This window comes from Condylura cristata, unplaced genomic scaffold (genome assembly GCF_000260355.1).
Source record: "Condylura cristata isolate star-nosed mole 26May11 unplaced genomic scaffold, ConCri1.0 scaffold00009, whole genome shotgun sequence".
NCBI lineage: Eukaryota > Metazoa > Chordata > Mammalia > Eulipotyphla > Talpidae > Condylura > Condylura cristata.
Window position 1 is genome coordinate 48,620,756 of NW_004567110.1, and position 11,191 is coordinate 48,631,946.

General features: G+C 32.6%; 1 protein-coding gene across 1 annotated transcript in view; it reads left to right on the top strand.

Annotated features, from left to right (window-relative positions):
* MYBL1 (v-myb avian myeloblastosis viral oncogene homolog-like 1) overlaps positions 1-8,892 on the top strand; it is a 31,044-nt gene extending 22,152 nt beyond the window's left edge. The window contains exons 11-16 of the mRNA XM_004679826.2: positions 1,024-1,166; positions 1,598-1,712; positions 5,946-6,062; positions 6,150-6,254; positions 6,680-6,859; positions 8,373-8,892. Coding sequence (XP_004679883.1) covers positions 1,024-1,166; positions 1,598-1,712; positions 5,946-6,062; positions 6,150-6,254; positions 6,680-6,859; positions 8,373-8,501 — 789 coding nt within the window. The 3' untranslated portion in view covers positions 8,502-8,892. The remainder of the gene's footprint in view (positions 1-1,023; positions 1,167-1,597; positions 1,713-5,945; positions 6,063-6,149; positions 6,255-6,679; positions 6,860-8,372) is intronic.
* Positions 8,893-11,191: the final 2,299 nt, after the last annotated feature.

The following is an 11,191-nucleotide window of genomic DNA, read 5'->3' on the forward strand; positions in this document are numbered from 1 at the left end:
AAAGTTTTATGGGATAAGAAAATTTAATGGTCAAATAAACTTGAAGGTTGCTGGCAATTATTGGAGACGATACTATTTTGACTTTGGGAAGATGAGTAGGATTTGGCAGTATACAACCACTGTGTTCTCTGAAAATTGACCCCCCCCCCATAATTCAGAAGATGCCATTTACATAGACTACAATGTGACTAGTATGCCCCCCACTCCCACCCTAGCTTCAGAGTTAAAAAGCACCCCAGTAAGGAGAAACAGGTGTGGGCACATTGGTAATTTTTGTTTAAGTGTAAAGTCTAAGGTTTAAATTAAGTGAGAATGTAAGTTATATTTCCCATGTCAGAGACGATGGATTTTATCCTATAAATGACGGACTCTGCAGGGTTTTAAGAGCTTGACTGCTAATTTAGGGTTAAATATATTGCAGATATCAAGAGCCAGACAGTGATGTTAGAATTCATTCCAGTTATAAGTAACCTTAAAGCAGTTATCACTTCTTTCTGCCACTGCTTTTAATTTGTTAGCTACAAAAATAAAGCAGCATTTCACAGTTAAAAGTAAATTAAGATCCAGTGAATAAATTATGTCATTTGGAAAGTGGAATCTGATTCCAGTTTTCACTGCTCAAAGCTTGTCCAAGCTGTGTTCTAATAAGTAGGCAAATTTGCCAGATAGCTATATTTTTATCATATAGCATTATATGATATTTTGAATTCAAAGTATTCTTATAGAAAGGGAACTTATGATCATTTATTAATAAAATAATAAAACTTGTTACAGCAGCTGTTAGTGGTTTCTGTAGATTCCTATTTGATAATGTCCCTTAAAAATTTTTTTATTGTATTTTATATCAGTGTACAAAACAAAAATTCCTTCCCTTATGGACTTTAATTTACATCAAGTGAAATATAAATGTAGTATTACTGATAATTCTTTCATAAGAGGAAGGAAATAATTTTTAAACATCAGTTTAATAATTGTGTAGGGATTTTGCCAGCCTATAAAATATCTTTAAACTGTCTTTTTTAGTTTTTCAACACATGTCCTGGAAATGAACAAATTAATATAGAGAATCCTTCATTTACATCAACTCCTATCTGTGGGCAGAAGGTTCTCATTACAACTCCTCTTCATAAAGAAACAACTCCCAAAGATCAAAAGGAAAATGTGGGGTAAGTTGGTATTAAATAATTATGTTAGAGAAAATGGGAAGCACATTTTAAAGAGCAGATTAGCTTTTTGTCTGTTTACACATTGGTCATAATTCCTATGGGACCCAGATTAACAACAAAAATCACCTTTTATTCTATCACTATAAGACTGACAACCAACAAAATATAGTATAAAACTTTGACTCAAGCAAAATAACATTTTTAGTACTTTTCCTACTATAAAAAACAAAGTCTTTTTTACTACTATTCAAATAATTGATTGGAGTAAGAATTGGAATGTTTTGTCAGACATTCTTTAAATATATTTGTAATGTTTAAATAAAGCATATATATATATGCAGGGGGAGAAAGTATGTACTTTAATCATGATTTTGCTTCCATAACTCATGAAATCAAATTTTGACTATACCAATATCTAAATGATTTGATAGGTTTAGAACACCTACTATTAGAAGATCTATATTGGGTACCACACCAAGAACTCCAACTCCTTTTAAGAATGCACTTGCTGCTCAGGAGAAAAAATATGGACCTCTTAAAATTGTGGTATGTATACTTATTTTTAAGAATATTCTTAATTTCTTTTTTTAAGATTTATTTACTTAGTCATATAGAACTGGGGTACAGGCCAGAGATACGGAGGGTGAGAGGATTCACCAGAGACAGAGTGGGGAACAGAACAGATCCATGTGGATCTCCTCCGGGGAAGGCTGGCATAGAACTCATGCGGAAGTGACTGCTTAAGCTTCTCAGTGCTGTGCTTTAACCCACTGTGCCACCAGGGAGGGCCTATTCTTAATGTTTAATAAAACAAATTGTAATTTTTTTTATCCTTGACTTTTTATATTTTAAAAGATGTTTTCTGATAAACTTTTTATCTCTTGATTTATGAGTTTGAATTTATGTTAATCTTTTCCCTTGAGTTATAAATACATCTTTTTTTTCTTGTATTTAATTCTTATATAGAGAACACATATCAAGTGTCATTGGGACCCTTTTTTAATACTAAAATTTACCATTTAGTAGATATCTTTAGTAGAAACCTACCTTTCAGTAGTAGTTACTTGTAGTAGAATAAAATATTTTAATATTTTGATACACACACACACACACACATACACATATATATGTACTTTCCTAATAATATCAATGAAACTGATAGGTCAAGATACCTCTCTAAGGTTCCAATAAGATTTAAAACCACCCCAGGGTTTGTGAGGATAAAAGAAGAACAGAAATAAAGGGACTGGTGCTGGATTTCAAGTAGTGTGTGTTCAGTTGGTTCTATTGTTTAATAGTAATGGCGCCAATAGTAGCTCTAATAGAACTAATAGAGGTGAGAAGTGTTTTCTGTGTGTGTGCATGTGTATAAAACTTTGAAGTCCTGGGGGAAAAAAAGAGAGAGAGAGAGAAACAAATGTAATAGAGTGAAAATGAAGACAGTGAACAACTGTAAACCAGACATTTTATGAGGGTAAAAGGGGGAATGGGATCAGAACTTGTGGGGTAAGAGTGCACGGGACTATGGTGATGGCACACAGGTGAGTTGGTGGTGGGAAGCCTATGGGGATTACAACTGAGATGAAAAAATGCACAAAATGAAGAATGATGTAAAAAAAAAAAGTAATATATATATAAAACAAAAACTTTGAAGCCCTTTAGGTAAGCCATGATTATTCAAATTGCAGGCAGATGGAGAACCTAAGGACAAATTAGTTTCACTAGAAATAAAATAAATTTAAAATATTTGTTATTTTAAAGGAACTTTAGTTATGTTCTGTTTTTAGTCACATTTTAGGAAGATTAATAAAGCCTATAGTTTACGTGATTTAATCAACTTAATGTCTACAGCATGTCACACACTCAAATCTTGTAGTTCTTTTTGGAAGTTTGATTTTAAATGGTACATACAAGATTGGTCAAGTCTTTTTGTCAGTGTAGCTCTATACTCTTGTGAACAGTCATAATCTCTCTAACACTCTCTAGACTTTGTTTATGCATATACCCATAACAAAAATGAGATCACATTTTATGTAGCCTTTTTGTAACCTTTTAACTGTTACTAAATTAATAAATATATATATTTATACCATCATTTTAGTTTGTGTAATATTCCATTACATCAGATTACCTAATTGATTTAAATAATGTTTCAGTATTTTGCTATTTGTTTTTAAAATTCATCATTAATTCAGCAAATATTGACTGAGTACCTAATAGGTGCCAGGCACTGTCTAGGCTTTGGGGTTATAATGTTAAATGTCTGATATGGTTCTTCTCATAGAACTGTGTAGCCTAATGGAGCTAAGACAAATAAACAATTGTTTGAAGGCATTTAAAAGTTCCATAGTGCCTCAGGTCATTTGGTCAACATTTAATTTAAATAAAAATAATTATTTTTACAGTAGGACATAAGTGAGATAAGTGAGTTTCTTTTTTTTGAAGATTTATTTTTATTTATTTACACATACAAGAACTGGTGTGTAGGCCAGAGGTACGGTGGGGAGTGATTGTTTATGAGAGGATTCACCAGAAACAGTAGGGATCAGAACAGATGGATCTATTGAACTACACTGCTGAGGGGAGCAACAGGTTAACAGGAGAGGTGCCATAGGGTTAACTCTCGGACAGAGGTGGGAGGGGATTGTCAAACTCATGTTGCAGTGGCTGGCAATGGCTTGATAGTGCTGAGACTTAACTTCGTGCACCACCAGGGAGGCCCAGGAAATGAGTTTTCTAGTGAACTGAAGTCCTTGTCAAATTGTTTGATGAGAATTTATCCATTGCTGAAACACATCATTTTCATTACAACTTAAGATAAAAGGAATGATTTAGTGATTAAAACTCCTAAAATACTTATAAGCACTTACATTTCTTTGTAACATTCTGGCTTGATTTTTCATTCCTCCCCTTCCTTTTCCTTCATTCACACCTACTGTGTGCTAACTACTTAGCCTTTTTATGTTTCTTACAGTGAGTCAAAGATACTACTTACAGGTTGGTTTTTTAAATTTTAACCAGCTATATTTTAAATTTTTGTTGCCTTCTTAATAAACATTGATTCTTCTACTATTTTTAAAATTTACTTTAGTGAGTGAAAGTTATGGAAGTTTTTGAACATGTAAATCTGTTAATTTTGTTAGTATTAAGCCTGAAAATGTAGCATATATTTTATTTGTCACATTAGGACAATTCAAAGAATAATTCTTGGTAGTGAATGAATTTCTCTGTGTTATAATCTCTTTTCTAGGCCATTTGTATTCTTTAGGAAGAAAACCCATTTTCTTTTTAAGAATGCCTCTGTTCTTTGTGAAATATAGTCCTTAAAATCTCTTGGAGCAGTGTTTCAAAGAAACATTAACATAATTTCTGCATGTCTCAGGCTGTAATTTTAAATGAGCAGACATTTAAAATTCTAGTTCCTCATTTAGTTTTTTCTAAGCGCTGTGAAATTTCATTAATATAGGAATGGTATTCTTCCAACTTTGCTCTCTATGTTCATAAGCTGAAGATCATTAAGTGTTGCCACTTTCTTATTTTAGTGGAGCTTTTATTGTCTTTTTTTCTTTAAGCAATTTTTCATTATGGTAGGTGTTTGTTATGATTTAAATCGTTTTGAGCTATGGGATATGTTTAACTATTTAATATAAAGCTAGATATAGAAATTTTGAGGCAATTCAGTAAACCTGCCTTCTCATACTCCATTACAAAGACACATACCCTCTTGTACTCCAACCCTTCCTACTCCCAACAGCACGTTTGCACTTTTTCAACACTTTGTCTCAGTTCTAAGTTTAAAGCGAGGTGTATGAAGATGAGTACAGATGAAAGAGATGTGACCAATACTCAGGTAGTTCACACTTTTCATGGTATGAAATATATTAATTAATAATTACACACTATGAGTACAGTAAAAGTATGATAGCTAAAGTAGTCCTGATTTGATCTGTATTTCCTATGTTTAAATAAAAATGCTTGGTAAGTAATCTCTTTTCTGTTTAATTTTGACGATTCTGATTGGAGCAGGAAATACAGTAGCTTCTTTCAAGAAAGTGCCATATTTTCTTCACTTTGTCAAGTGTCTATAATGTGTAATATTATTTTTGTTGTAAAAGTGATTAGTTAATATAGTATACATGTATAGGAACTGGGAAGAAAATTATACCAGATATGATAGTCTATGAAAAATGGGGTTCTTTATATGGGGAGAAAGGAAATTGCTATAAAAGATTACTTTTTTTTATCCAGATAGATTTTTTTTAAAGATTTATTTATTTATTCATACAGAACTGGGGTACAAGCCAGAGATGCGGAGGGTGAGAGGATTCACCAGAGACAGAGTGGGGTACAGAACAGGCAGATCGACGAAGTACACTGCCGAGGGGAGCAGCAGGCGGGTCAGGAGAGGTCTGCCACGCCATGTGGTCTCCTTCAGGGGCAGGCGGGAATCGAACTCATGCGGAAGTGGCTTAAGCTTCTTTGTGCTGCGCCACCAGGGAGGGCCTCTCCAGATAGATTTTATTGCCAATGTACAATTCAGTTTTGATTTATTTTTATAATAGTTTATTTTTACATCATTTTGTGCATTTTTCCATCTCAGTTGCAGTCCCCTTGGGCTTCCCATCACCAGATCACCTGTGTGCCATCACCATGGTCCAGTACATTTCCCTCCCCCCACTGTTTTTGATTCCATTCCCCATTCCAACCCCACAAAATGTCTTTGGTATATAGCTGTTCATCGTTATCATTATTAAAAAAAGTTTTTAAAAAACAATTTAGTCACAGCCACTTGCCTTCTTGGAAGAAGATATTCGGGAAGTTTTAAAAGAAGAAACTGGAACAGACATATTTCTTAAAGAGGAGGATGAGTCTACTTATAAAAGCTGCAAGCAAGAGGTAACTTTTAGTTTTATTGTAATAGAAACCTTAATGTGTCTAAGTGACATTACCATCAAGTCTCTGTTATAAATTGTTTTATTTTAGCATACTCCTTCTGTGAAGAAAGTTAGAAAATCACTGATCTTAGATAATTGGGAAAAAGAAGAACCAGGTACTCAACTGTTGACTGAAGACATTTCAGAGATGCAGGTTTGTAAAGAATTTTTTAGTTAATGGTAGCCTTAAGTTCTAGTGGTTCTTGTTTGTTACTTGTTGTGTCTAGTTCATTAGAAGTTTATGGAGAGTTCCCTTTAGTAGTATTCTGCCTAATTCAGAGATTAACTATTAGCTAAAAGAATATTTACTTCTTGCTTTTTATATTTTTTGGTTTTGAGAGGAATAAGCCCTCTTACAGATGATGTCAAAAAATGGCAATTCTGAAAATGTTTAATTTATCGCTGATTCATTTGTGAAATATTTAATTTTACTACATTACTAGAAACTTCATCAGAGCCAAAAGCTTTCTTGGAGGGAAATGAATAGGGCTTCCACTACCACTTACTCAGTAGTCTCTCAGTTTGTCTCCATTTTTGAATTAGTTATTTTTTTTTCCTCTTTCTTTTTTCCTCTCTTAGTCAGAAAATATATTTACAACATCTTTATTAATGATACCATTATTGGAAATACATGACAGTAGGTGCAACCCGACTCCTGAAAAACAAGATATAAATTCAGCCAACAAAACATATACACTTAATAAAAAGAAACCAAACCCTAACACTTCCAAAGTTGTCACATTGGAAAAGAATCTTCAGGTATGGATTTCTACATTTCTTTTAGTGATTTTTGTTGTTTATTCAGTTATCACTTTGAACTTAATGATCACAAATTATTACTATTTTTTTTAATTCAAAATTAACTATATAGTAACTAAACAGTCACCATTATTTTGTCCCTCAAATTAGGTTGGAATTTTGAAGATATACATATAAATTAAACGATTAGAGTTTGTAGCCATAGACTCTTCTGGTGATTTCTTAAGCATAATTTCTTTTTTAAACTAAAAATGTCTAAGTCCCTTCTGGCACTTCTTCTCCTAATAAATATTAACAGCCCTAATAGCTATTTAGGAAGGGTAAGTGGTTGGAAGCAGTTTTAGATTGATTCTGTTGGTATAATGAACTTATAAAGTTCCAGTAAACTTTTTGGCTCAAAAATTATAAAATCCTTTTTTTCCCTAGAGCTAAGTAGGCAGTACGTAGCTGCAAATGAAAGATGGAAATTTTTTTTACCTTACTATCTCAAGATTTCAACCCAGAGATTTTGAGAGTTCATTGAAAAGGGAAGATTTCTTCTTTACACTACAGTAACTGTAGCATTGGCATTCCTAACAGTTAAGCTTTCCTTGAAAGCTTTCTTTAGCTATCAAAGATAGGCACCTCACTGCTGTCATGAATTGCTGCTCTTAAAAGAACCATGTTGCACATTCATTTCAGATATCTAAAATTATTTGATTTCCCAGCATTTAACACAGAACATTTCAGAAAAATTTGTTAATATAGTAACCTTTATAAGAAGGAAAAATAACAACAAAACAAATATAAACTTGACTTTAGTTATGAGTATATTTCCTAATTTTCCAGACAATGCATTCTTGGCTCTTTTTTTTTTTTTTAAAGATTTATTTATTTATTCATACAGAACTGGGGTACAGGCCAGAGATGCGGAGGGTGAGAGGATTCACCAGGGACAGAGGATTCACCAGGGACAGAGTGGGGAGCAGAACAGGCAGATCGACGAAGTATACTGCTGAGGGGAGCAGTGAGTGGGTGGGTCAGGAGAGATCTGCCACGCCATGTGGTCACCTCCGGAACAGGCGGGAATCAAACTCATACGGAAGTGGCTTGAGCTTCTTGGTGCTGTGCTTTAACCTGCTGTGCCACCAGGGAGGGCCCTCTTGGCTCATTTTTTGACATTGCATCCTCTCTTTAAATATTTTGCAAAAATATGAAGGAATAAAGACATTTCTTTCCATGTTAATATTGATTTGACTAAGGGGGTGTTATGGGGACAAAACTTTCAAACTGCCTTCACAGGCCTGTACACAATATAGATAGCTGGAAAATGACTTTAAGAAAATTGATTATAAATATTTGAAAATGTTTTTTAAATCACAACATTTAAAAAGAATCAATGCCATTATCAAAATATTTCTACAGCAATTATGATCAAGTAAACAAAGTAATTGACTTTTAAACTCTAGTTGTGAAGTATTAGGGATAGTTATTTTAGCTAATTTTCACATCACTATTAATATTTTCCTCCTAGTCAAATTGTGAATGGGAAACAGTGGTGTATGGGAAGACAGAAGATCAGCTTATAATGACTGAACAAGCAAGAAGATATTTGAGTACTTATACAGCTACCAGCAACACTTCAAGAGCCCTAATATTGTAATTGTTATTAAAACTGATGAAATGCCCCCCTCCCTTAATATATTCTGTGCTAAATTAGGTTACAATGAAATTTTTGTGAATGGTTTTTAAAGTTTTAATACAGGCCTAAAACAGTTGGCATATTTTTTCATATTGGACAACAGAAAGCCAAGCCACCATAGGTAGTTTTCATAGAATATTTTTTAAGGAATAGATTTTTAAAAATGATTTTTAAAGAACAGGGTTGAAAGTCACATTAAGATGTTCATGATCTTCTAAAAGTAAATTCTCATATCTTTTCTTCAGAAGATAGATGACGCTACTCTCTTGATGCTTCAGTTTGGTTACAGATAGGTTTATAAGTATATATGACTTTTGAAATTAGTCTATGTATGGGGAAGCAGCATGGTTTTATTAAGTACTTTCTTACCCACATGCTGGTCCACATAGGTTACCATTTAGAAAGAAACACATGAAAAGGAATTTAAAGAAGGATGGAAAGTTGCACTACTAATTTTTTTGTATTTTTCTAAAACAGTAAAAGTAACTACAGTGTTAAAGTGTATTTATTTGAATACTAAACAAAAACATTGAAAAGGGTTTTTTTCCTTATTAGTAAGAGAGTCAGTATTTTCATAAATCTCAGAAGAGCTGAGAGTTTTGTTGAATGTATTGTACAGTAAGTAGGAGCAGGAAAACTTTGTAAATTGGAAAGAAGTCAGTTTTTATAATTTATTTTCATTTTAAAAGCTTAAATGTAGATATTTATACCTATACAGAGTTTCTAGAAGCCAGTGTTGTTTCCTGTTATTACAGCTACCATAGTAAAGAACAATTTTCACTTTTAAGTATGAGAGTAGTAAGTTATAGCTGCAAAGAATACAAAATCTATACTGTAAGTCACATCTACCTAAATATTGCACTATGCCCTTTAAATCATGTTGGTTATAAAGTAGTTCTAAAAATGTACTAAATAATTTAATATTTTCTTTTTAAATTATATGGGGGGGTCTTATAAATTAATCTGGTGATTTGTATATGTGTTTGAAATTTTTGCATTTTGTTTAAAAAGTAATATGGTACTTCGGTCCCTAAAAACAGTCTGCACTTAGTTTATTACCTTTACTCAATGTTTCAGAAATAGAAAACATTATCTTTTATTTATAAAAATATTTTGTCCTTTTGTAAGTGTTTTGTGTTTCTCCACAGGTTACAACAATTGCTTCAGTTGCCTGTTTTAGGTGTTTGCACTTATTTTATTTCTTTTTGAAAGAATATCTTTATTTGCTTTTGTGTAGAGATTTTTTTTTTTGAAACATATAATGGTGTGCTGTCAATTTAAACACTGACAGGTAAATAGAATTGTACACTGTAGTTTTAATTATTTATAATTGACACACTCTCTCCCTCTCCACTCCTAAAGTATGCTGCTATAGAAAATAGCAGAATCGGCTTGCTGCTATGAGAGAAGGAAAGAGCGACCACCACTTGCACTGTGTGAAAAGATAAAAAGCAAATGATGGCAAGTTCTCAAGTTAACTTAATGGAATCAACCATTACCAGGCAAATTTTGCAAATACCAAAATTCTATGCCTTAAAAAACAAACAAAAAAATAACCTTAAGATTTTCTGAAGTTTTTGTGTTAATAGAAATGGAAATACTAAGTATTTTAAGTCCTAGCTCTTGAACAGTAAACCTTAGGAGGGTTTTAAGCTATTTAAATCCACGTGCTAGTTTTTGCGTATTACATATAGTGAGAAGTTAGGAAAATGGGTTGTACTAAGATTATGCCTTGTTAATAACAAATAGATGAGCCAATTTGAATCTTAGCATGTTTGTTAAGTATATGTTGATTGCTTCCTAATTAGTGAACTTCTCACAGAACTTTGTAAAACCAATGATTGTAGCAAAATCATACTGGATCATTTCATTTTCAGTTACCTTGAACTAATAGTACATAATGGGTTTTTTTTTTTTTTTTTGATGTAACCCCTAGCTGTTTTGATGTACATAGTCTCCAATCACCAAAGTATAATATTTTGGAAGAGCTATATATTTTTTAAAGCATAATTTTGCTTGAGCATTAAGTTATCTCAAATATAATATATTAACAGATAAGCTTGGGCTTTTTGGACATGGTATATATTTGGTATTGGTTGAATCTTCCAGTTAACTGCTTTGTTGCTTTTTGCAAGAAAATGTTTAATGTTATACATGTCAGGCATCTTAAGTCACCTTTATACTGTTGTGTTCATTTGAATTTCTTTCAGTATGGTGTATAAATGCCAGACAAACATGTAGCAGCCATACTTGCATGGAAACTGACTATACATATATAGTACTGCATTTTGCTGTAAGAATTTCAAATAATATAGCAATTACCCTGACTAAATTGAGTTTTTTAATGGATGGAATAACTTTCCATTGTGAGAAAATCTTGCATACATTGTTGACATATATTAACAACAAAAATAAAGCATCTGTGTACAACCGACTTGGCATTACTCATTTCACTTTGATTTGTTTTATGATATTGATGGAAGCCTTTAGGACTTAACCCAACATTTTGCTCTTAAGAGCTTTTTTCTCCTTTAGAGTTTTCATTACAGGTCAATTTATGTTAAAACAAGTTGACCTGTTCTCAAGAAAATGCAGTGCTTGTATTTCTTGAACCTCATTTCAACGGCCTTTTAGATATTTCCATACATGTG